Source organism: Aythya marila (assembly GCF_965140915.1).
Source record: "Aythya marila genome assembly, chromosome: 15".
Classification (NCBI taxonomy): Eukaryota; Metazoa; Chordata; class Aves; order Anseriformes; family Anatidae; genus Aythya; species Aythya marila.
Genome location: NC_139056.1, coordinates 4588863 through 4614937, shown reverse-complemented (window position 1 = coordinate 4614937; position 26075 = coordinate 4588863). Strand labels below are relative to the sequence as shown.

The 26075-nt window shown below is 51.5% G+C and overlaps 2 protein-coding genes across 7 annotated transcripts in view; both read left to right on the top strand.

The window, feature by feature from the left end:
* The window catches only part of TBC1D24 (TBC1 domain family member 24), a 29195-nt gene extending 23776 nt beyond the window's left edge, over positions 1-5419 (top strand). For all 6 annotated transcript variants that reach the window (XM_082772103.1, XM_082772107.1, XM_082772102.1 and 3 more), the window contains one exon: positions 1122-5419. In XM_082772103.1, the coding sequence (XP_082628229.1) occupies positions 1122-1276 (155 nt within the window). In that variant the 3' untranslated portion in view covers positions 1277-5419. The remainder of the gene's footprint in view (positions 1-1121) is intronic.
* An 8184-nt stretch (positions 5420-13603) lies between these two features.
* Positions 13604-24175, top strand: ATP6V0C (ATPase H+ transporting V0 subunit c). Its single transcript, XM_082772101.1, has 3 exons — positions 13604-13853; positions 22295-22478; positions 23345-24175. The coding sequence occupies exons 1-3, from the start codon at positions 13778-13780 to the stop codon at positions 23547-23549; spliced, it is 465 nt and encodes a 154-aa protein (XP_082628227.1). The 5' UTR covers positions 13604-13777; the 3' UTR covers positions 23550-24175.
* Positions 24176-26075: the final 1900 nt, after the last annotated feature.

Genomic DNA, 26075 nt, shown 5'->3' with positions numbered 1-26075 from the left:
CTAGTGATGAGAAATAGTTCTTGAAGAGGATCTTAGTTTATGCTGAGGCCTTTGAATCACAAGGTGAAGTATAAAACATGTTCATTCTTCTGGAACTTTATTGGATCTGTGATGCTGCTGACTTTGGCAAAAGCCTGCTTAGTAAGATTGTCACCTAAGGGAGTGTACAAGCAACAGGTACAGCTGTAGTTTTTCTTTTCCCAAAGAGCTTCACTTGGCACTTGTTGAGAGAGCAACTAGTCCACTGATTTCATCTGTATCATCAAATGTCTGCCAATTTCCCACTTAGCAACACGTGCTGTAATCGACCACAAGTTGGGCTGCTTAAGTATCAGCTAGGCTAGTGAGAACTTGAGTACATTTGTAACTGAATTGGAAATCACTTATATTGATGTGTCACAGATAATTGAGTGATCTTTACTGTTCACTATAGGTAGTAATAAGAGAAATACAAGCTTGGGCAGTAGATACATAAAAATGAACAACTCCAGGTGTAGGCAAGGCTTTCAACCCTTTTGATTCTTCAGATGGTTTCTGTAATAATTCTTATATGGTTGCCCTATAAGCAGTAGGGAAATCCTTCTTTTTGTTTTCCTAACACATTTCTGTTTAAATCTGTTTCACTTTACTGCATCTCTGACTATAAGCTCTGTGAATATTGACATAGATCCACGGATAATCAAAATCCTGTTCACTTTGATGTGTTTTCTAATGATTAAGAATTCCAAGCCAATGCTGTTGCCTATGGATCTTGTTCTCCTCCCAGCTTTGTTTTTGATTGCTAAGTTTCTGCAATTTTCCTTCACTGAGAGAAAATATGCAGTTGATAGCTTTCACGATTCTCCAGCAATGAAAAACAAGCCTTAAAGGCAGGCAGTTGAGTCAGTATTCTTGTTCTTACTGAATTGCATGAATTAAAAAAAACAAAACAAACAAAAAAAAAAAACCACTATTCTGATATTGTCATTTAAAAGCTATGCATTTGATCATAGCTGTTATACCTGAAAATTGCAAGTAAATCCCATTTAAAGCTTCCAATACTTAAGTCGTTTTCTTGTATAGCAGTTTCACATCCTAAGAAAGGTAAAGACAGCTTTAAATTCGTCCTTGTCTCTTCACAGGAGGTGGTGATGGCCAGGCTCTTTATCTGGATGCAGACCTGAACCATGGAAGAACCAGCCACTGCAATACTTTCAATAATCAACCATTGTGTTCTGAAAGCTTCCAGATCTCTGTATTGGAGGTGTGGGGCTTCAGGGACACCATGAATGGCTGACATGACTATCGTTATTCAGACAGCTTTTCAGTTGTCTTAGGATTTCCAGGGCAAATTCTAATGCAGGAACCTAGTTAGACCATAATTACCTGTGGGCACAGTGTTCCTTAATAATTACTAAGCAGTGCACTTGAATGCAGGGCTTAGTTGTTTACTTTTATTTAAGGCAGGTTAAAGTGAAGTGATGTTCCTGATTAACTCCTTAGCTCATTACCTCTAGATACCAGATCTGGCTGGATTCAGGCGTTGATATTAGGTAAAAGTGAAAATGGAATGATTTCAAACCATCCTAAATGTATACAAGTCAATATCGCAGGACAGTTTTGCTGTTCAATGCAATTCCTCGGAGACACTGAGCTGCCTGAGGTGTACTGTAGAGCTGTGTGCCACTGGGAAAAGTATCTGGCTTGAGCCAGTAATATCAAACGTCCTTTCACAGGAATATTGGAGACCTCAGATTTGACAAAAGGCATAAAAAAGTTCATAAAGGCGTGACAAAAGTTCATAAAATCATTGCCCTGCTGTAAACAGACATTGTGCAGACAAATCATGAGCTATTATCAGTACCATTTCATGAGAAAGTTATGAAAGTCCTTAATTCTCAAAGGAACTGTGATTGCTGGTTACCTTCCTCCTTGTACCTGAGCCCTTGATACATTCCAGCTGCATCTGTTTGAGGAGGCTGCCTCTGAAGAAGGCACCCAGACAGGACAATCATATCTCAGAGGCTGGATTCTTGTTTACATTTCTATTCCATATCAGTATAATAATTTCAGTCTGACTTGTGTTTAAGGCAGCTGAAAGCCTGAGATTATGTGCAGTGCTTAGACACTTCTATTTCTTTGTCTTTTGTGAAAGCTGAAACGAAGCTTTAAATCTGAGAATAATTGTGCTGATATCACTAAATGTTTGGGGAATTAAACATTGGCGTGCAGAAGGTTAATGCACTCTCCTGACGTTAAATGGAGGAATGTGGGAGGGGAATCTTCTATGTAACACTGTTCTGGGAGTGAACGAGTTTCCCAGGAGAACTCTAGGTGACACTGTTTTGCCATATCATGAGTCTTCCCTGTGATGAGATTCTAAACAAGGTAATGTTCTTTTGCCATCTGTGCTTGGGTCAAGGGTGGTTGATGCAAAGAAGTTTTTGCTTATTCCTGAGAATTCAAGTGTGCAGTTCTGTTCTGCAAGCACGCCTCACACTCTGTGATATCTGGAGGCAACTGCTGACTGTCTTTATCTAACACTGCCTGTATGTACTGCAGAGCCTCTCCCACATGAAGCACAAGTACATAAATATCAGTGGATAGTCCAGAGTGTGCCACAGGGTGTTCTCAGAACTTCCATGAGAGATTCACTAGTAAGGTGATTCACTACTATGGGTGAAATGAAGGGATAAGAGAAGTGAGTTTCTTTCTCAGCTGTTCAATCTATTGGAGTGGGGAAAATGTTCTTACTACTTAATCTTGAAGTTCATTAAAGGGAAAAACTTAAAAGTTGTAGTGGTAAAATCTCAGCTGGGCTCATCAGAATCATGTTAATACTCAGAGGCCACAGGTCAGTCAGGGTGATGATGTTGGCTTGCTTATCATGTCAGCAATGAAATATGTGTCTCGGTAGATTGTTGCCACTTGTAACGTCAATGAACAAAATTAGCAAAAATGTGAGTTTCTTCTTATGGTGCCATTTTGAGTTTTTTCAAAATAACCCCTTGAAATACTAGATTGCATATACAAATTTACGACATCTCTTGCACTGAGTATATCTGCTATTAGATTATTTCATACTGCTTGAGAGTAAGCATGGGTCCTCTTTCCTGCTTAGCATTCAGTGAGTTGTGCCCAGCCATTGATTCACGTGCTGCTTGCTCTTTTCTGGGTTTCCTGTAAGCTTGGTTGAACTGGAAGGGTTGATGTAATCAGTAATACTTAGAGGTATTGATGGGAAGGGGCTTGAACTTCTGGCTTCTTACAAACATAAACATTGACTGATGCTGCCGTATTACTTCTTTTTCAAAGCTGGCAGTATCATGTTGCACTCAGTAATATCCCACAGACTTCCTCTGACAAAATAAAACACTTGGAAAATGTACCACGTTTGGTAGGATTTCTTGAGTGTAGGTGGGACTTCTTAGCTTTGTCCATATCAACTCCCTTTTCAGCTCACCTGTGAAGTGCCCTTGCATGAAAATAATAGCATTAATTTTCAACTTGTCAAGTTTTTGGAAATTCCCTGGAGCTGTGTTTTGGCAGGATTTGTGTGACTTCAGTATTACACCCCAAATGAATAGCTTTTATGTGCAAAATCTCTCCTGCAGCTGGTGGTGGTGATGTGACTTTTCTCCCTCTGTTCTTGCTGGATGCAACCATGTCAGTAAAACCCGAGTGCTGTACCATGTCTCAAGCGAAACACTGTTCCTTTCCCTACTCTGTTCTTAGTGCACTGATGTTTGGGTGTTTGAAATCAGAAATTACTCGTAGTGGGTCAGAAATTTGTCATAGCATATTAGTGTGAGAATTCAGGGACTGGTGCTAAAAGTCAGTGAGATTCAGACATCTGAGTCTCGAGTTCTTGTCAAAAGTCAGTCAGTTCTAGGACTCCCTTATATCAAATGAGAACAGCTAATTTGGTACCAAGTGATCCTCCTCCTGCTGCCTGGTGATATTCTTATCAATCTTAAACCATTGCTGCAACGTGTGCTTCTTCAGTCCTTGTAGCCATCTCTTGCAGACATCCCGGAACACTACTGCATTGTTCTGAATTTGAATAACCTAAATAAACAAGAGGCTGCAATAATCTAGCAAGAGGAATTATACAAAGCTGTGTCATCTTCACACATTCCTTTGGTCCAGTAAAAATGAATGTTTCTTTTCAAGTGCAAATCCTCGTGTGTGGTTTTCATTGTTTGCGAGACATCTCAGAGGAATAGCCCTGGGACTCGACTTACCAGTAGCGAAGAGGCTTTCTTTTTTCTGTGTAGTTAATGGTTATTGCTGACCAAGTGTGTATCAAAGCCAGGTAATTAAGCCAACAGTTTGTATGTTACATGCAAAACTCCAGAGGTGGACTGCAAACAAACTGCTCTTGAAGAAAATGGGACCCGTGGGCACCTTATCACAAGGTTAAAGCTATCTGAAGGTCCCCCAGCTGCAGAGTGTTTTGGTCATGTTCCAACTGACTGTTGGAGTGCCCTCCCTCGTGTTTGCAGTCCTGTTGGCAGCCAAGCACTCATGGCACTGGATAAACTGTTCAGGGTGAAGCTGGAGAGCTGCAGGCTGAGCATCAGCTTCCACAGTTCTGCAAGAGCAGTTTGCTTTCCCTAGAAGCTGTTTTTGCTTTGTAGTATTCTGCTGAAGGCAGAGAAGAGCAGAAACTCCTGACATTAGAAACTTGCATTTGTTTGTAAGTGGCATTGAAGCTGTTGCCAGGCCACAGGAACTGTTTCCAGCTGCTAGCCAGACTGGGCAGCCTTCCTCATGAGACCTTGAAGCTGCGGTTCCTACACTCTGATGCACTAACTTTTCTGATGAATTGCGTTAAGGGGAGAGGGAAGGGGAAACCTTCCCTGTCGTTGTCCCGAGTGCTGTACGGAGCTCCTCATAGCTGAGATGAATGCGTGTTACTTGTGTGATGTTTTTCCTTCAGGTGAGTGGGTGTGCTGCTGAACTGCTTTCTGACCCAAGTGTTAGAATTGCTGCCCTGCGTTGATGCTGGTTTTGTTACTGTGAAGAACCTTGCATTGTATTAAAAGGTGTTTGACTGTGGAAGCCACTGGCTCTGTTCTTCAGCAAAGCTGTCTGTGGATTTTTCCTTGTTGTAGACCTCAGAGTAAGCGATATGGTAGAGAAATAAACCTCTGAGCGTGTTCTCTCATGTGAACTCTTCACAATGATGAAGCCTGGCGCAGTGAACATGCAGTCTGTGGACTGGCTTTGGAGCTTTCACAATGCTTCCAGCAGGATCAGGTGCCAGACTGGGGAAAAACAGGTTGGCAAATTGTGGAATGAGCAGCCTTCCCTTGGCTGAGACTGAAGAGTGTTGTGTCCCAGCCCAGCTCGTGTTTAAAATGAAGTTTAGAGATGTCTTCTGTTCCCCAGCAGTTGACTCAGGCCAACCAGTAACGCACAGAAACTCGAGGAGAGTTATAAAGCAGGTACGTTTATTGCAGCGCTGGGCGCAAGGGGGATCGCTCCTCCTGGCTTGCACACCAAGGGTTACTACCAGGGTGCTTATACTGATGGGATATATATTTATTCATTTCATATATACAGATTCATTTTGCTTCCCCCTGAGTCTCTTGCATATTCGTTAGGTGTCAGAAGAACCAGTAACATAGGTAGAGTCCTTGGGTTGTCATCCCGGGTACTCTGGTGGTCTTTTGATGAAGGCCAGATGGCCTCGCTGCTAAACTTCTGACTTCTTTCCTCTCATTTCTGACTTTTCCTTTCATTTACAGACTGCAGCAGTCCAAGCCAGTTTTTGCTGGTTCTATCACCTGTGTGCAGGAAGTCTTCCCTTATCTTTTAGGGTCGTCCTGTTGATATTCCCTACCTCAGTCCTGTCCTTATGGTTTAACAATATACATCTGTGTTGGCTAAATTTGCAAAATCAGCGTTGGGTGACTTCTCTGGATCTGCTGTAGTTCTACAGTTAACCCCTCAGCATCTATTTCTCACTCCACCAGCAGCACCGCTCCATCCTTTGCATGTGAACAGTGTCATTGCCTCAACTACCGTCCCGCAGCATCCAGGTCAGCCGTGCTCCCTCCAGAGGCTGCACCTTCCTGGTGACAGCACAGAGCTGACTTAGCAGCCGGCAGGCAGCTGGATCAGGGAATTGCTTGCTTAAAACCAGTATTTTTCTCTTGATGGCTTGGTTTTAACCTGGATCTCTTCCCTCCCGGTGTCCCTGATAACAGAGCAGTTGCTTTTTGACATGGTTGAAGAGGTGCTGCTAGTTAGCAGTGCTGATTGGAACAAATTTTCCTGTTGCTCTGCGCCAGGTCTTCAGCAGTGCCTTAATCATTAAGGCTTGTGGGAACTCCAGCGACTTATTGGTAGAATTGGAGGATATCAAGGTATTTCATGAGCAAAGTGTCTTTGCAAACTCCCTACAGGGGAAAAAAGCTGTTTGAGCTTCAAGTGAAATTCCCCTAAAAGATGGGTTTTAAGTGAAATCACTTGTCAGGTAGGAGTTGGGTTTTTTATTTAAAAAAAAAAAAAAAAAGAGAGAGAACATGGGGGCCTCCTCTGCTACTGTCTGTGGGTGTTTCCAAGAGCAAAGCTGTGCTCTGGGGGGATGCAATGTGGCAAGGAGGGTTTGCTGAGCTTTCAGAAACAATTTGCGTTGCTCATGCCAGCTGCCTTGTTCACTCCGCGCTGCAGTCGGTGCTTTGTTGCAAAGAAAGCCTGTGGCCACTAGAGGTTCCCCTGCGACTCACCATGTAGGAAACACTGCTTCCTTCTTCCCTGCCTTACGCACGACTAAATTTACAGGCCCAAAGTCCCAGAATTTAGTAAATGGAGATTACCAGTCTTCTTCTTTTTTTTTTTTTTTTTTTTAAATATGCAGGAGCAGGGCAAATGGGTGTGAAGCAGGCTTTCTCTGGATAACCATGATTTCCAAAAGTGAGCTTAGCATTAAATACCACCATTCACAATTTTTACAACTCCATGATAGACCTTAAGCTTAACACCAAAAGTGCTCAGTAGAAGGAAAGTGTAACTGAGGGAATGTGAAGCTGAGCAGTGTGGGCTCGTGGTTTAAGCTTCGCAGCTACTTTAACCTGTGCGGCCTTGCACCTGGAAAGGGAACTAAATGCTGGATGCATCAGACGGTGGGAGCTCCTTGTCGTACCTGGAGGGCTTGATGAGGTGGAAGTTGTGGGTGGTAACTCATGGGAAGGGAAGTTTGCATCCCAAAGTTGGAGGAGCCGTGCCTCCTGGCAGGCGAAGGCTGTCCTCTGTCTTGCAGTGGTGCTGCCCTGTGGGAAGAGCGCGATGCCTGCTAGCGCTGCCTTTCTGTGGGTTTTGGACGCACGACTGTAATCATGGCACAGGTATCTGCTTCCTTGGGAGATATTTTGCAGCCAGCTGGTGGCACAAGAGCCAAGAGTGAACACAAATAAAAGCTCTGATGCTTTTTAAAGCACCCTGCTGGGTATTTCCATCCCTGCCTTGCTGCCACCCTCCCCAAGTGCTGCTTTTGGTTGCTCTTCCTCTGCGTGAGCAGTGGGGAGGGTTGTTGTGATCCAGCCACTTGGCCGTGGTCTGCTGTCTCAGGCTGCTTCCGACTCTGTTTTCAGACCGTGCAATGGGCTGATCAGTGAAACTGAACGTGGACTTCAGCTGGGCGATGTTGGAGAGAATTCGGCCTCTGTTTTGTTTCTGTTGTGCAAGTATAGATAAGGCTTCGGGACTGTCCACGCTGTCACGACCTGATGCATGCCTCCCTCCTGCTGACTGGGCTCCAGTTCTGTTTGCTTGGTGATTCACCTCCTTTTTTTATGGTTGAGTTTTCCTCCCAAAGTCAGTGGCTGTGCCCTCCATCTGCCATTGACTGACTTTCTGCCTGGTCTTCCAGCCCTTCCGTGCTCTCACGGCTGCATGCTGTGAGCAGCCAGCTTGGAAAAACCCTGTGGCAGAGTACAAACCCAGTGTGCCAGCAGCCATGCCTCATTCCCCTGGCTGCAGAAATCCCTCTCTGTGCCACAAACAGAAGGCAGAATTTTTGACCTATGCTTGTCCCAGACCAAGCAGCACCAGCGTGGGCTCCACCGCTCGGCAGAACAAGCTGGCCACGACTGGCACTGCCTTGCTGGTGGAGGCTGAGGCACAGTGCTTCTCTTCACGCAGTGAAACCCTGCTGCCCTAAAGGCCTCTGGGTTAATGTGGAGACCCTCTTCTGCCTCCTCATATCGGGAAGCTCTCTGCTGTGCTGTAGGGATTACCCCAGGTGGTCAGTTCCTTTCAAGAACTGGTGTGGGGGCTGCTGTACCAAGCCTGTCTCCTGCAGCAGGCTGAGCATGCCGTGTTTTAGGGGACTGCTCTTGCTGGGGCTCTGATTCAGACCCAACAAAGACCACCAGCTGAGTTTGGTTGCTCAGTATGAACCTTGCAGAGCAACAGCTCCTCCAGCCTTCTTCGAGGAAGGTTTAGGGCTAAAACTTCCAGCGTTTCTCGTCTGGCAGCTGTTTGCTGGGCTGCGTAGGAGCATTTTGTCCCGTGATCTCCTGCTGCTGAGCTGTGTGTGCTCTGTGGGGACGGCCCTTGGCAGTGTGGGGGCAGCTCCTGCCTGCACCGGCAGCACAAAGCTGGGAGCCGGGGAGCTCGCAGAGACGCGGTGTCCCAGCACCCAGCGGTGTGGCAGCCAGCCCATGGCCACAGAGGTGGGGGGGATTTCTGCACAGCCCCTCCTGCCCCCCAGCACCCACAGGAGCTCTTCCACATGCTCCGTGCAAGGGGTGCGGCACCAGCAGCTGCTGCCTGCCCTCACTGGGGGTACGTGGAGATGACCCTCGGGGGACCCTGGAGCAGGGCAGTGCGGGCGTCCCTGCTGTCCCCACAGCCAGAGCACCGCTGGACCCTTCCCATGGCCCAGGCAAACGGCCACAGCGTGGGGCAGCACAGCCGGACAGCACCGAGCTCACCAGTTAGCTGCCTTAGCCATTCCCAGGGGACAGAAATACTCCTTGACTTACATTCTGCTTCAGAGGATCTGCCTTTTTATTTTTATTTATTTTATTTTTTATTTTTTTTTACCAGCTGCCATAGCTAACCCGCTAAGTTTTGCTGTTTCTTACGTCGCCGAGTAATCAGTCATGGCTGCTAAGGTGCAGTGTGGTCTGTTACTCCTCTGGGGTACATAAAGGAAAATTGTTCTTCAAGGAGCTTCACTTGCACTGCGGGATCGGGATGTGCACCTGGGCCAGTTCCCCATTCAGGACCTTGCCTCCAGAAGCAGCAGTTTGCCTCGAGCAGTGCAGGACTCTGCCAGGTTATAATTCTCAGTGGTTTTGAGCGTGCGGATCTTTTTGGGACAGCTTCCTTTGCTAATGAGCAATGTGATTGTGTGCAGAAATTGCAGAAGTAGAAACCACAGGGGGAATAACTGGCTACCAGAGGCAATTCGATGAACACGAGTTTGACACGCCGGGGGGGAGGTATGGGCAAGTATTGGAGGTTTCCAAAGAAGAGTCAAAGCCCCTCTCCTCCTGTGGTGGTTGCCCTGATCACATTTAGTACTCCGACCGTTTTGGAGCTGCTCAAATGAGAAATTCTCTCCAGGTTGCCAGGCTGTGTTTGGGAAGGGAGCTGTGCTGTGCTCTCCTTTGGCAGCAGGCAGCAGCCCAGGCCCACGTCCTGTCCGTGGGGGCCTCCAGCCAGTGCCTGCTCCCACTCCTGGGCTGCCCCAAGGGGCTGTACGTGAAGAAAGAGCATCTGGGACAAGCCAAAGGATAAAAGGAAGGGCAGGGGCTTGGCGTGTAAGTCAGCATAAACAAGGTCCTTTGGCCTGAATTGCGCCTCATGACTTCTGCTGTGATTCCTCTCTGGTGCAGCCAGAACCTGCTTGCAGGGGCTGGATCTGTGTTTCCTGGTACACAAGGCAAGGGGACGTTCTTGGCAGCATTGGCACTAGCCCGTTCTTGTTCCTGCCCTTACACTGGTGGTTTTTTTTTGAGGCAAAGGATGTGTTTAGGGGCTTAATGTTTAATCTGCAGCCTGCTATAGCCAAGAGGACTTTCAGAGGTGAAAGGGAGCTGGAAGCTTGCTACACGAGGCCCTTGTCCTTCCCAGCAGCTGTGCAGAGCTGGCCAGGCCTGAGATCTTGGGAAGCGCCGGGATGTGAAATCTGGGGCTGAGGAATCGTGTGTGCGCCTGGTGTGTGCATCAGCGAGTGTTACTGATTCACAGGAGGCAGCCTGAGCTGGGGAGCTATTCCTGACCTGCCCCTGGGTCAGCTGAGGGGAAAAACCTCGCTGTGGAAGAAACAGAAAATCTCCCTGTGGGGGAGGAAACCTCCCCATGCTCAGCTGGGTGCAAGGGGTGCAGCGGGACAGCCGAGGCCCCCGGGAAGGCTGGGGGAGGAAGCACAGGCAGCTCTGCCTCCCAGCAGCCAGAACGTGGCTGAGATCTCCTCAGCAAAGGGGCTCGGAGCGAAGGCAGCCCCTCGTGTTGCTGGGCAGTGCCAGCAGGGACCACCAGGCCCCTCTCCCACACAGGGCTGAGAGGACGGGCCCAGTGCCATGCCAGGCTCCTGGTGAAGGCCTTGAGGGCCAATACCAGCACCAGCACCCTGCCCATGGGGCTGAGCTCCTCCCCTGGTGGGTGTCTGAGGGGCTCCAGGCCCCCCATGGCACTGCAGGCCCTGCTCCCAGACTGTCTCCCGTCGGGGGCATTTCCCTCCCTCCCCCAGAAGAGACAAAGGAGTCACAAAGCTGGGGTTGTTCCTGCTGGGTTTGATCCCATTTCATAAACCCCAATGCACCCGAAGCCCCACACATCTATTTCAAACATTAATATTGCTGCACAAAATCAGCTGCTTTTATTGCTCTGCATATGATGTCCTTCAGTTTCTGCACTGCACTCGGGATAAAAAGAGAGGTACAAGGAGGAACTGAGGGTTTCCATGCATGTCCCGTATTTCCACTGAGTCTCCTCTAGCTCTTCCCCTTTTCTGGACAGATGTCCCCATGTGATCTTTTGTCATCCGCCTGGCTTTACCCCTCTCATTCACGTTTCCTGAACTTTGCTGTCAGCTGTGTCTCCTTGAAATCACAGTGGTGGATGCAGCCGTGCTTTTCCTCCCTGAGCAAAGAGCCCAAATTTGATATCTCCCTACAGCTCTAAGGTGAGCTGTGCCTGCTGGACCCACGTTGAAGCATCCTGGGCTGCAGCAGAGGGCTGGGCTTTGGAAACTCTGGCACCAGCCAGAGCCAGAGCTATGGCTTTGACGTTGGTGAGGTGAGCACATCCTGCAGCTCCCCTTGGAGGCACAGGGTCACTTCTACCAAATGTCATTTCTTGGGTGTTTGTCCCTTGAGGGCTCTCACCACCAGTGCTGGCCGCAGCAGGACTCAGCTGCAGCTCTCCCAGCGGTCAGATAACCCTCCTCCCGCACCCTGACGTTGTCTGCGCAGGGTGCTGGAGGAGAGGAACTGCCTGGGAGCAAGATGTGAAACCCAGGAAGCAGAACTCAAAAAAAAAAAGAGGCTTGCCCCCTCCAATTCCCACATCCCCCTCCTCCAAGCTTTGGCACGGTCCCGTGGCCTCTTGGCAGACCTAGTGGCTGCTGGCAGAGCCATCGGGTGCGGAGTTGCTGGGAGCGAGCCCTCGCGGCCTCAGCCTTGGGTGCTGGCGGTGGCTCCTTCAGCAGAGAAAAAGAAAAAAAAAAAAAAAAAAAAAAAAGGAAATACTGGGCCAAAAGAGAAATAACAAAACCAAAGGAAAACACTTCTCTGTTTCAGTTTCTCTTTGCTAAACAAGAGATAACCGAGCGCTGTTTGACTTGGCTCCCTTGCAGCATTTTGTTTGGGTGCTCCAAGCAGCGAGGACACAGCTGGGAAGGCGGCCGGGGAAGCAGGCACACATCCTTTGCTCAGCGGTCAGGTGGGACTGCAGGGCAGAGCTGGGCAGCAGGAATACCTGTGATACCTGTGTCTCCTGAGAGGGGTTTGGGGTGGCCAAACGAGCCACCTGTGCTGCATTGGACAGAACTGGAGACCGCCCGACACGAGCAGTGCCACGCAGCTTCCACCAGCAGCTGCGGTGACGTGGGGCCGAGCTGTATTTCCTCGCCACACCACCCCCAGGGGCTGAAGGGATGGGAGGAACAACGGTGATTTCCCACCTGAATTCACCCACAGGGCAGCAAAAAATAATCGTCATACAGAAAAGAGAGAAAACAGTTTTTAGCAGGGCAAGAAAGCAGGATGGGGATCAGTTCGTTAGGCCCCAAGTAGAGGGAGGGAATCCCGATGTGCAAACCGCCCCAGCCCTGGCAGACCCCTGGCAGAGAGGGGAGCTGTGCCCCCAGGACATGGGGCACAGGGAGCAGCTGAGGACGAGCCCACAGGAGCACCAGCCCCCAGCCCCGTGACTCCACCATGTGATTTTGGTGAGATTTGGGTGAGACACCACGGCAGACGCTGAATCAGGGAACGCTGTGGCTGGGTTTGCCCCCTTCCCAGTGGCTGAGGGTGACGGCCCCGCCACCAGCCCTGCCCTTCCCTCGCTGCTGGCACTGGCTCAGCTCCATGACCCCTTGGGACCCGTCCCCAGCCCTGGCCGGGCTGCTGTGAGCTGAGCTGGGGGCTCCTGGTGAGCCTGGGGCATTTTTAGGACATTAGCACCAGGTCAGGTGCTGCCCCAGGCAGTGCCTCCCCTCCATGTAGCCCACAGCCACACCATGTCACCAGGGTGCATGCAGCCAGGGCTGACCTGGGCTAGGCATTGCTAGGCAAAAAAAAAAAAAAGAAAAAAAAATAAAAGAAAAAATGTCCAGATTTATTAGACGTGTAGTGCTGGAGAACTGAAACCCGGAGATGTCACCTGAGCCACAAGTGAGGAGCATGGAAGGGGGGTTAGGGAGGGACAGGAGGGCAGCGTCCCGGCCCTCTGCTCTGCAGGGGCAGCTCGCACGCCTTCCTCCTGCAGAGATTTCACCTAAACCCTACAGGTTTAGGGTTTAACCCTGTAGGGTTTAGGTGAAATCTCTGCTTCTTGGGGCCCTGCCCGCAGGGCGGCGGCTCGGGGCACCCCGCTGCCCGCTGGAGATCCTCGCTGGCGCTGACAGCGCTGCCCTGGCTGAGGCACCGCGGGGCGCGGTGGCGGTGCAGGAGGCGCAGGGCGGCCCCGGGGCCCCTTTTCTGCCCCTCCTGCCCCAGCCCAGCGCCCGGGGCCGCGCCGCGCGCCCAGGCGGCCTCGAGGACGCGCCCGCCGCGCGCTCCCGCTGCCGGGGGCGGGGCCTCCTTCAAGCCCCGCTCCCTATGCTAATGAGCGCTGACTCACGCTGGGACCGAACCACCGCCTGGAGGGGGGGGGGCGGAGAGGGAAGGGGGCGCCCAGCGGCGGCCGCAGAGCCCCGGGGCCCTGTGAGGGACGCGGCGGCGGCAGCGCCCCGGGGCCGCTCCCGTTCCCGGGGATCGCTGGGGAAGAGCGGAGGGGGGTGGAGGAGGCGGCGGGGCGGCCCCGCGCGGTGCCCGCGTGGTAGCGGCCGGGCGGGGGCGGCGTGAGGGGGGCGGCGCGGCGCCATCTTGTGCTGCGGGGCCGTATTTAGGGCGCGGCGCCCGGCCCCGCCGCGCAGTGCCCACAGCGCCCGGCCCCGCCCCGCCTCTCCCCGCCCCGCCGCGCCTCCGCCATTTTGTGGCCGGCCGCTGCCCGCGGAGGACGGCGCCGCAGCAGCAGCAGCAGCGCAGCTCGGCCTCCCTCCCCGCTACCCGCCCTCCCTCCCCGCTCGCAGCCTCGCCTCGCCCCGGCCTCCTCCCCCGCCGCCGCCGCCGCCATGTCGTCCGACAGCACCCCCGAGTACGCCTCCTTCTTCGCCGTGATGGGCGCCTCGGCCGCCATGGTCTTCAGCGGTGAGCGCGGGGCCGGGGGGGGCTGTGGGGGCTGAGCGGGGCCCTCCCCGCACCTTCCCCCCCCTCTCCGCGGGGTGCGCGCGGGGCCGCGCCGGGCGCTGCGGGGGCGGCCGCGGCCCCCTCCCCCCCTCCCTCCCCCTCCCTCCCCCTCCCCCGCCCCGAGAGCGCGCCGGGGAGGGGCTCGCGCCGCCCCCCCCCCCTCTCCATCCGGGCACCCGGCAGCGGCGGAGGGGTCTGCGCGCGTGACGTCACCGCGGAGCCCCCCCCCCACGTGACTGCGGCGCCGGCGGGGGCGGCCCCGGGCTGCGGCCTCGGCACCCCCCAACCCCCACCCCCCCCACCCCGCATCCCGGGCCTGGCTGCGGGGACCCTCCCGGGGCCGTGCGGGGGAGCCCCCGGTGCGGTGCCACCTGGGGGGGCCTCACGGGGCTGCCCCGGTGCTGAGGGATGCGGTAATAGCCCCACAGCCATGGGGTGAAGCGCCTCTGAGGAGCTGCTTGCACTGGCTGCCCCCACCCACCCCCAGCCAGGCTCCCAGCTGAGCAGGGGAAGCGCTTGGCCTCGGAGCCGGCTCTGCCTCGAGCTGTGTGTGTGCTGCTGCTGCCCGTGCCCTTGGCTTCTCTCGCTCTAAAGCAGCCCCTCAGAGGGTAGGTAGATCCGGAAGGCGAGCCTGCAGAAGCTGTTCCTGGTTGAGTCATGCGGTAGGTCAGGCTGTGTGAAGAGTGAAGTGTACAGGAGGCTGTAAAATGTCCAGGGGCAGCTGTTCAGCTGTGCTGGTGCTGGTGGTGTGGACCGGTGGCTGGTTTCACCCCAGCGGTGTTCATGGCTTGTCGCTTGCCATGGAAAGGCCTGGCTGGGTGTGTCGAGTCTTGGGTAGTGCCCAGCAGCAGGATGCAGATATCTGGGGCTGATGGCAGCTAGTGGCCTGCTGCCATGGAGTTCAAACACTGTACTCGTGCCTGACACATCAGGGCTTTCCTGAGAACTGCCTGGAGTGCTATGGAAGCCAACCTGAGACTGCTTGACCTGCCTGTCAGCTGGTGACAGCAGCAGAGGAATAGACCGAGTTGGTTGTAGGAGAAAAATGAAATGAGAGTTGGCAGGTGAGTGCCTTCGGTAGTGGCGGTGATTAAGATCTTCAATGACTGTTTCCTCAAGGCAGCTCAGTATTTAATTCCTCTCCCAAAATCCTACTGGGAGCAGAAGAGCAGCGTGCGGCCTTCCAGGGGCTTTGTGCTGTTTGCTTCAGCAGAAGGCACGGTGAGGGCCGCAGAGATGAGTCAACGTTCTGATAAAAATCCAAAGCCTCGCTTGGCACATCTGAGCTAGAAGTGAAACCACCCAGATGCTGCAGGTTTGGTGAACGTTGTATTGGGAGGCTGCAAGTTCAAGAAGGGTGGTGCTGGGTAGCTCTGGGTGCTGAAGCTGTGCTGCTGAGGGTTTGGTACCTACAGTGCTGCTGGTACGTGACGGCTCTGCTGTTGCAGAGTCAGATGATCCTCAGAGCAGCAAGTTGGAGCCGTTTGGTCTCTTGTTGGGGCCTAAGCACATCTGGTGAGCTCGTTACTGGAGGAAATCTAAATGGAATGCAGATACTGCTGATGCAGAACTATTCCTCAGTTGTGAACATAACTGAATTGCTTGTTTAGTGAAGTAACTTGTTTAAGGAAGTTTGGCATGGGTGCCAGCACGGGGTGAGCTGAAACTTGCCGTGTCATGCAGCTTTCTGGGTTGGGATGTGGTTCCGTGGCATGTGCTGATGCTAATTGAACTGTTCTAAAAGCAAACTTCAGAGCAAGGACCCAAGGCTGGTTGGACAAACAGCGCAGAAGCAGCTAAAGATGGGTGTTAACTGGCTCGGTGATCACGTCTGACTCACGGATCTAAAGATCAGATTCTTGTGGGGTTTGGATTTCAGAGGCCTGTTTGTAGTAAACATGGTGAGTTTCATACTGTCCGGGCTAGTTTGATGTGAAAACAGGCAACTTCAGGCAGTGCTGTTTGATGTTTGCACATTAACAGCTGATGCTACAGAGATAGCAGAACTCGTTCTGGTCAGCCAGTGCTGATAGCAGCTCGGGAGGCTGAAGGAGGCTGCTGTGACCTTGGCTGTCGTGGAGCCTGCTCACTCACCGGCTGGTTCCAACCCGTTCTGGTGGCCGGGGTTCCTTTATTCCCCATGTGCAGGACACAGAGCTGGCTCAGTGTCAGGCGCTGTTGAGTGATCAAATTGTAGAGGCTTTTCCATGTGACTTCTGCTTGCCAGAAATGAAGAAGCACGATGTTGGGAAAAGCTGCCTGATGCTGTGCGTGCTGAGTCTCCCAGGAGGATGTGGTGGCCTGGGCTCACTGCTTGGGGCCCCCAGAATGGGAACTGGGGTCCTGCTGGGGGGGGGGGGGGGGACATCAGCTGCCGTGGGTGCTGGGTCAGGCATCTGCAAGGCTGCTGATGAAAGGGCTCTAGCCAGCGGTGTTAAGGTCCATCCTGTGTCCTGCTTCACATTGCTGCTGCATATTTAACAAAATACTCTATTTTAAACTAGGGACCCCAGTGCTGTAGCTGTTGGCAAGCTAATTAAGTGGCCGTCCCACCCGTGCATACCCCACCCCCTGGAATGGCTGGCTCAGAGCAGCACTCCTGCTGCTCACAGCCCTGCGCAGACTGGCTCTGGAAGGCTGCGTGGCTCCAGTTGGTACCCTTGAGGGCAAATGGCACTTGTACGTCCTGAAATGCTGGCTCTTGGTGGGAGGGGAGCTGCAGTAAGGATGCGTGGACCTCATGGAAGAGGAGCTTGCAGGCTCCTTGGGTGCAACTTGCAGGTAACAAAACGAGATGGCAGAACAGAGGCAGTCTCCGTTCCAAATCAAAAGAGCTCTGAAGGCCGAGTGGTTGGGGCAGGAGCACTCAGTGGGTCAGGGCAGCTACAAGTTAGGATGTAATTTCCACTCAGTAAATTCTAGGGTCTGGAACTTGGAAATCAGATCTGGCATCAGTACAAACAGAACCAGTCCTTAACTATCGGCTCTGCAAGACCTGGCTGAAGCAGGTGTTGTGCTGCTTGTGCTTTGTACATGGTAGGATTCCTGTCTCATCCCAAAGGCACTGCAGACTTTGAAGCCTGGAGGTGTTTGCCCCCTGGTGGGAGCACGCAGAGCAGTAGCAGTGGAGATGACTGCCAGGTGCCTCAGGACCTGCTGGTCAACTTCCTTTTCCTTCCTAGAAGGAGCCTTTGCGGTCTGTCCAGAGTCCGACTGGTTGCAGGCTGAGAAACTACAGCCTGATCAAGCTCTAGGTGATTTAAAAAATAAAAAATAAAAATGTAGCTTCACAGCAGTGTGCTTCTGTCTGCTTGCTGCCTTCACAAAACAGCAAAGCACAACCTGCTGGGCTTATTCCCTTGCAGTGGGGAGCACAAGGCCGAGCTGGTCGGGCCACGTGCGTGTCTGAACGTTGCTGAACACGCTTCGGAAATGAGGCTTGGGAGCTGTGGATGCCTCCTGTGAGCGGCTGGTGTGAGCTGTGAGTGTTCCTCCAGGCTGGTACGTGGGGCATCTCCGCAGCCAGCACCTGCAGTGGAGTGGTGCACCCCGAAATGGGTCATCTGGGGGTTGCAGGAGGGCTGATGTGATAAAGGAATGTAAGTAACGAGCCACCAGGCCTGCTGCTGGTGGCACCACTGTGCCCTGCTGCTTGCTGGAGTAAGTCAGTGCTCCTGGGGGAGGTTAGCTCCTACCATACCGATTAAAAATGCTCCTGGCTTCTGTGTGGTGTCGCAGACTGCACGCAGGACCAACTGCAGAAGTCCCAGCTCCTCGGGCAGCTGACCGGTAACCCCTTCTTATTTTGGGCTGCTGCTTCTGCAGCAAAACCATGAGGAGCTGTGACTTGAAAACACTTCAGTTCCCAAACGTGCTGAACAGGAGCGATTGCCTGTTAGCCTTGCAGGCTGATTCTGACGATTTTGACAGTGCTGCAAGCTGCTAGCTCTGAGCTTACTGGAGTCTGCAAGGAGCTCTGAGTGCTTGGTGCTGGCTGGCAGGAGCTCAGTGTGAGCTGGCAGGGTGTGCTTGCAGCATCCTGCGCTGCACCGACAGCAGCGTGGGCAGCAGGGCAGGGAGGGGATTGTGCCCCTCTGCTCTGGGCCCCAGCACAAGAAGGACACAGAGCTGTTGCAGCAGGTTTGGAGGAGGGCCGTGAGGATGCTCGGGGGCTGGAGCTCCTTTGCTGTGAAGCCTGGCTGGGGTAGCTGGGGGTGCTCAGCCTGGAGAGGAGAAGGCTCCGGGGAGACCCCACAGAGGCCTCCCAGCCCCTGTAGGGGGTTATAGGAAAGGTCACAGTGCGCCCTCTTTGGCAGGGGTGTAGTGACAGGGCAAGGGGGAATGGTTTTAAACTAAAAGAGGGTGGATCTAGATTAGATATCCAGAAGAAATTCTTTACTCAGAGGGCGGTGAGGCCCTGGCCCAGGCTGCCCAGAGAAGCTGTGGGTGCCCCATCTGGGCAGTGCCCAAGGCCAGGCTGGGTGGGTTGTGAGCGACCTGGTGTGCTGGGAGGGGTCCCTGCACCTGGTGGGGGTTGGATGCAGGTGACCTTTGAGGTCTCCTCCAACCCAAACCATTCTGACTCCATAAATCCACGTGCCCTTGCGTGCTTAGGGGAGGACAGGGAAGCACAGCCTCCCTGGTGCTGGAGCAGCTCTGGAGCTGTAGGATGCTCATCTCTCACCCCGTGATCCCTGGGGACGGGCTGTGGCCCTCAGCCAGCGAGGTCGGGGTGTGTGCGGGCTCAGGTGCTGCTCCTGTAGCTGCCCTTCCTGGGGAGATGCAGATGTGCGCCTGAACAGCTTTTCTTCAAGGCGTCCATGGAGTGTTACTGTCACCTGGTGCAGAGCTGTGGTGAACTTGGTGTGGAGACACACCAAGCACACCAGTGGGGAAAAAATGGAAACATTTCATTTGAAAATGACTGAGTTCCTGGAACGGCACAGCAAGGGCTGTACTTGACCTGGGTGCAGCCTCCTGCGGAGTTCTCCAGCTGGCTGACAACTGCTCGAGGATGAGCAGGTCCTCAGGTGAAGCCATGCCTCCTGTCTGCTTCAAGGCAGGGCTACCCGCTGCGTGTGGGAGCCCCTCTGATGTCGGCTAATTATGACAGGCTCCAGAGGCAAGCCTTTATCCGGGATGATCTCTCAGATTTCCGATTGCAGTGCCGCTGTCTGGTATCACTGCAAGTTTGACTTGTGTCACTCGCTCACTTCCAAATGCAAGGAAATGCAGCTCATTCACGTGCTGGAAGCCTTTCCTCTGCCCCTGCTGTGTGCAGACACCTTCCCATGGTGGAAGCCGCTGGCTCCGAAGGGACCCGATGGTGCTGCGCTGTGTGAGGCTGCTGCTGCCCTTCTGTATGCTTGGGCTGAGCACGGGTGGGTTCGTTGCAGCTGCTGAGGCTGCAAGAAGCGATATGTCTGCAAGGGGTTCTTGGACTTGAAGGCTACTTACAGTCACTGGAGGTGCACATCTGTCTGCAGAAGTTGTCTGTGTGTGCCTGCAGAGCTTCCCAGAAGCAATGTAATTCTCTTGGCAGTAGCCCCTTCCTTACTGAGGGGATGTCACCTGAGGTGACGGGCAGCTATCTTAGCTCAAGATTACCGTGCTCAGTGCGTGACCTTACCGAACGTCCTAACTGCAGCTACAGAAGTTGGTCCCATTACTTCAGCAACTCTCTTCACACCTGGCTTTCTGGGACTTCAGAGAGCAGCCTTCAAATTCATCCACCGCGTTCTAGCGGTGTGCGAAGCGCATCTGCTTCCAGCATTAGCAGGTGGCAGGGGGTGTGGAGCTGGCCGAGGTGCCACTGGGTGGAAGGAGGTGGGGCTGTGCTCCGGGAATGCAGTGCTGCTGTAACAGAGCTGTGCGAGGAGCGCTTCTCGGGCTAGTGAAGAGTGAGCTGTAAGGCAGTGGAGGTGCAGCGAGCTCTGGTGTAAGCCTGCTGGTGGAGATGCTGCTGAACAAGAAGCCGCAGCTGTGCCAAGCTCTGGGGCTGGGTGTGTGGCGTTTGGCCGTCTTGCTGGGACTGTAGTAGCTCTTCAGCACCACCCCAGAATTCGAGCTGTGTGACAGCTCGCTGCCCTTCATATGTTAATGCATTTAAATGCAGTGAAAGGTGTAAGTTGCCTGTCTTGTAGAATTGGGAACTGATAACTGGGAATTAACAAGCTTGCTTTGATCATCATCCTGCCCCGAAAGCCGAAGCAGGCTGGCTTTCTGGAAGTGGTGTTACAAAACCAGCTGCTGTAATCCATTGCCACATGAATGGCAACGCCTCTGTGTAACTTCAGGCTGGGAGGAAGTAGTGACTGATCTGGTTTCGAGTAGTGAACTTTGCTTCTCTTGCAAGCCTTTTCTCTTTGTGGAGAGAACTAAAAAAGGTCAGGTAGAGAAATGGCCTCTGCCAAATGCTTTGGTCTGGATGTAGACAGTCTGAACCTTGATTCCCTTGGTATCCAGCCCCTAGGAAATACTTCTCCAGAAGAAAGGCTTCCTAATTCCAGCTAGAGTAACTCCATAGCTGTCCTAAGCAGTAGAATCATTGATATTGCTGTTTGACTTTATACGCTTTTTTGGGGCTTAGCTTGCATTTCCAGGTGAAACTTGTCTCGTGGTTTTGGCTTGTGCTTCCAAAAAAGCTGCAGAATTGGAGTGGTCTAGTCCTGAGCAGCTTTTTACATCTGCCTCCTTTATAGCTAAGACTTTAAAAGGAAGAGGATCCAGGCTACAGGAGGCTAAAGAGCTTTGCTAATGCAGAACTAATTTGTAGTTGATGAGGCTTTCTGTTCAAGTCTTTGTAACTAAAATAACTTCTGGTAGTGAGTCCTGTGTTACTGCAGCAGTAGAACCCTCATTAATCTTCTGAAGTTTTGCAATGCAAAGCAAGGAGGATTACTGCTCAGCTCTTGGCTGCATGAAGTGGCCTCCCAATACTGAGAATTGGGGAAGTGCTTAGCCTAAGCCCTCTGAATACCTCAGCAACTCCTTTGGGCCACGTGCGACATTCTGCACTTGAAAACTGGTGTAAGAGGCAGCAGCAGGTCTTCGTGGAACAGCCTCTGCTAGAGAAAACTCAGTTCTTAAAAGTGATGGACCAGAGTTGCATATAAGAAGTCCTGAACAGTCCAGGCACTTGAAATCCCTGTAGATTTAACGCTCTCCAGTGACCTTGGTGAGCAGGCAAAAGAAGTTTCACTGTAGTTAAACAGGACTGTTACCTTTGAATGTCAACCTGGTGGTGTCTGAAAAAACTTTCCCTTGTAAAGAGCTGGTTGTGCTGCTTCAAGCGTGGTTGTGGATGGCTGCGTGCTGTCTCCTGGGTGGCAGTGAGTGCAGGTAGAGGTTTCTGAAATGCTGCAGCATGTGGCTGAAAGAAAAGGGGTCTTCCTGAGTAATCCAGAATCACAGAACGAGGTAGGCATTGAAGCTCTTGTGAGACTGGTATAAAACTTTCAGGACAGAAGCTATTTTTTGGGGTAGTACTTCGGAACTCTTGGTTCTAGCAGCTCTCACCTAAGGTGACAAGCCTGTGTTCTGCCTTGAAAAACAAGCTTTGGGGTTGTGTGTTAGTGGCTGCATGTTCAAATATCTGTCAAGGTGATCAGCGGGCCTCAAGGCTAAGGTTGTTGTGACCATCCCTAAGCTGTGAGCTGTGCCGTTCTGTTCTGTGGCTCCAGCGGCTGCAATCCTGAATCCTTCACAGGCTGGGTGTGCATGGAAGGAGTCCCTTCAAGGGCTGAAGCGCAGCAATAATATGAGTGTTCATTGCAGCTTCAAAATGTTTCTGATGGAGCTGAAACTGCACGTTTAACTCCAGGTCAGAGCACCGACCAGATGCCTTTTGTGGTAGAAAAGGCCCCGTGAAGGATAGCACAAGGCAACTTGTTAAACATGGGCTGATTTCTTAAATGCACCCAAAGTATCTCAAAGTTCAGCAGTGGGAAAACCTACTTCTGTCAGGCAACATCCCCCTGCAGTAACAAGACACTTTTTTTTTTTCCCTCTAGTTCAACTGAGCCTCTGCAGTCTGGGTGCTGGGAGGGCACAAATGCTGAAGTAACGTGTTCATATTCAGACCTTGGGATTTGGCTACTAAATGGGGAATGTGTCTGCAGGGGTGTGTGGCTAGCCTCACGGCAGGGTGGCTTCTTAGAGGATGTTCTGTGGCCAGTGGTACTTGACTGGCACCATTTTGTTTATCTAGTTCCAGTCTGGGACTGGTAAGTCACTTCCCCATCCCCTAAGGGAGTATTCCCGTCTGACAAACCAAGCAGTCAAGTGACTCTTTGACTTGCACAATCCTTCCTCTTGCTGACCTCGGCTGTCCTAATGCTGCAGTGTAACAAAGGCCGTGTTATTTGGGGACCTGCCTAATGTTTTCTTTTTTTACCTTCCAGCCTTGGGAGCCGCTTATGGAACCGCAAAGAGCGGCACGGGTATTGCAGCCATGTCTGTCATGAGGCCTGAGCTCATCATGAAGTCAATTATTCCTGTCGTCATGGCGGGTATTATAGCTATCTACGGCCTCGTAGTGGCAGTCCTCATTGCCAATGCCCTTTCACCTTCCATCACACTATTCAAGTAAGTTATATCCCTGTTGGTGTCACTGAAGTCTGTTCTATCAATATTTTGCTGCTGCTGAATGGGTAGATTTTGCTGAAGACCCTGGGAGGACTGTTAGCACAGCTGGCTGTAAATCCGAAATGCTCCTAACCCGAGCTCTGCAGTACAGACTGGATTTCAGCTGTCCTACGCAGGGCCTTAGCCTCACGGGTAGTGGTGTATTAGCTAACATCGTAACAGCAGGCAATATCACTGCAAGTAATGTCATGGTTTATGGCTTGAATGAAACTGTACAGACAGTCTGGGGATAGGAGGGTGAGTTTGTTTCGTGGTATCAGATTCTAGAGCTGGAGTGCACACGTTTTTCCAGGAGTTAATGAAGGTCTGAATAGCTCTCCTGTTGCCTGGGAAGTGCCAATGAATAATTAACAATGCTTGCTGCTTTACATCTTGGTAAAGCAATCCTCAGGCTGTACATCGTACCTTCGTACCAGCTATAGTCTGAAACTTAATCTCAACTTCTGAGAAGAGCTGGAACTGGCGTGGCTGTCAGAGCAGAACAATGCTTCTGTGAGGCCTAACAATCGGTACCGATGCCGCTGAATGAGCTACAGCAGGTGAGCACTGTGTTTGGCTGAGCAGTGAGCCTCGATCCAAGGTAGAACAGGTAGAAAAGGTCCTTTGCAGGTACCCCTGCCTGGAAAATCAGGCTGTTCTTGTCTGACATACAGGAGGGGTTAACATGTATAACTCCTGCAGCGCAAGAGGCCTTAGAATGACCTGGCTGTGCTGTGGCAGAATAATGGGGCGGGGAGTTTAGCCTGAAGTCAGAGGGTTGGGTGTCCTGTTGCTTGCCACTGAATCTTTCCTTCTCTGTCCCACAGGAGCTTTCTTCAGCTGGGCGCTGGCTTGAGCGTGGGCCTCAGTGGGCTGGCTGCTGGCTTCGCCATTGGCATCGTGGGCGATGCAGGTGTACGGGGAACAGCGCAGCAGCCCAGGTTATTTGTGGGCATGATCCTGATTTTGATCTTCGCTGAAGTCTTGGGTCTCTATGGCCTCATTGTTGCCCTTATCCTCTCCACAAAGTAAATGTCGCAGTATGATGTAAAGAGATGTAACAAATCAACATTTAAAGCTCCAGAATGAAAATGGTTTCTCCAATGTGTACAGTTGTCCCAATTTGGTAGTTGATCTCTTGTAAATGCGCAATGTACGTTAGTGACTCGTCTGTCCTGTGTGTATTTCAATATTAAATTGGATGGGCTGCTCCAAGCCTGTTGCATGGCTTGGGGTGGCCTGCGTGCAATTTTCCACCCATTGCTGTTAGTACTTTATGTATAAATATGAACTAGAAATGTAATTTTTCTCTTCACTGGATGTTTATTTATAAAAGACTTGACATGTTCATACATCTATGGAGCAAGGATTTTCAATTTCCCATGCTATATATATTAATCTTATATATAGGTAGATTACACTGTGGGGTCAATTGTAAGTGCAGAGAATTCCTTGGATGTAACTTTGATTCTAAAGATTGCTGTAGTGTCCTGGTATTGGAGTATGAGAATTTCGTGTTTTATTACAGCAATTGTCCGAAACACTCCCGTGTTTCAGTAGTAACTGCGTATGCTCTGGCATCAGAGTTGTGCACCCAGTGTTGGGTTACAAACTTATACCATGTTTCCAAATAAAAATTCCTCACTACATTGCTGTAATGACTCCTCTGCCTCTGATTTAATGCTTTAGCTGCTCCTTTAGGAGGAGGAGGGATTCCCTGGAGGGGAGGCAGGTTCTTTCAAGTGACTGAGCACTGCACCAAGAGTCATGTCATCAACTGCTAAAGCATTCCCTCTTCGTGGTCAAAGAGCAATGACTGCTGCTTCCAACTGCTGCACAGGGGAGCACTTGAGAGCAGGAATGCGAGGCTGTTGCAGTGCTTTCCCCCTGCCTGCCTGGTGCATTTTGCTCTGTGTTGTACGGCGGTGCCGTGTAGCTGACTGCAGCATGACCTGACCAGGCCCAGTCATGGCGCAAGGGTGCTGGCTGAGGCATGTGACAAGGAACGGGAGCTGCCAAGGAGCTTGTAGGCAGCTTGTCCTTCTGATTGCACTGCAGAAACTTGGCTGGATGGAAAGCTGCACTGTGAGTAGCAATTGCTGCTGGAGTACCTGAACAATAGTCTCATCAGCAAAATGGGTTCATTCAAGAACTCGTATTTTTAACTTCCAAATCAGGAGCATTCAAGCTGAGAAGTTCTGCTCTTGCAGCTAGCAAATACTGAAGCAATCTCCTCTTGCCTTGGGGATATCTGAATGTCACAGCAACACTGGAGCAAACACGGGAGATGCGTTGGAGCCATGGCAATTGTTCCAGGTTGTGTTTGGGATGTATGTCACCTTAATCTTACTTGCATAGTTTGGGGAACAGAGGAAGCTTTTATTGGTTCTAGCCAAAGTGTTGTTAAACGTAGATACTTAGAAATACCTTGATAATCAATGATCTGGCTGGGCAGTGCTGCACCTCGTGTATACCTGTGTAGGAAACAGGTCTGAAGTAATGAAGAGCTGTGTCCAGCTGTCAGAGCTCTGGGAGCGACTTGGGTAACACAAATACAGCTTCTAACCTGGTGGTAAGTCACACCTTCAGAGCAGCTTGTCTCTAGCCTAGGGACCACTTGGTAATATTGTTGGTTATCACTAATTATTAATCAATTAACTGGTTTGTTTCTTAAAAGGATGGTGTGAATGCACGTAATGTGCTGTCAGCTGCTGGGCTTGGGGGTGCTCCTGCTTTTATGTTCAGAGTGGCTTTACTTGGTGACAGTCCCAGCAGTGGTACCGTAGTGCTTTAGGGTGCAGAGATAGTTGGTTTGTGGAAAATCCTGGAGTTCTGAAGCATTGGATGGGAAGGGGAGAATTTCCTCAGTTTCCTGATCTGAATCGTGTTGCTCACTTTTTCCTGAGCAAAAACAGACTGTAAAGCTTTACCTGGGCATTCTAAACATTTGTGGAAACTGTAGCATAATGCTCTGCAGTGAGTGTCTTCCTGCTACTTCTGCAAAAAGTTCTGGCTGAGCTTGCAGCTGGGAGGCCTGAAGGCTGGATTCAGGCTCTGGAAAGCATGCCGCATACGCTTCTGTCTTGCAGCTCTGCTCTGAGGAGTTGCATTGTGATTGTGCAGCAGGAGGGGAGGTGTGCCTGGCTGGGGTGCAGCTGTTCGAGAACTTCTATCTTCTTTAGGCAGGACTAGCTGCCAGCCTTGTCTTTAGCCAGATTGGGAGAATATGAGCAAATGTATTTGAGAATAATTAAATGGGGGTAGTTCTCATCTCTGTGAGGGGGAAAAAAAAGAAAAGGTAATTTAAAGGCACCATTCTATAGGAACTCCTTAAGATCCCAATGTCCTGTGGTGCCGCAGTGGCAGTTAATAGGCCCAGAGTGGTGATGGATACTGAGGTAACCAAATGTAGGTAAAACACCCTCAGCATTTTGATTTGTGCCTTGGGACATCAAGCCTTCATTATTATTGTAAACCCATGCGAGTCCGGAGAAAGGCATAAAACAAAATTCATACATAGGTGAAGGACTGCTGTGCGCTGAGTACCTGCAAATACAC

What these genes read in the sequence shown, in the direction of transcription:
- ATP6V0C (XM_082772101.1), top strand. Translation starts at nt 13,778, where the DNA reads ATGTCGTCCGACAGCACCCCCGAGTACGCCTCCTTCTTCGCCGTGATG. An exon ending in GGCCGCCATGGTCTTCAGCG is followed by an intron (nt 13,854 to 22,294) that starts GTGAGCGCGGGG and finishes TTTACCTTCCAG; the next exon opens with CCTTGGGAGCCGCTTATGGA. An exon ending in CCTTCCATCACACTATTCAA is followed by an intron (nt 22,479 to 23,344) that starts GTAAGTTATATC and finishes TCTGTCCCACAG; the next exon opens with GAGCTTTCTTCAGCTGGGCG.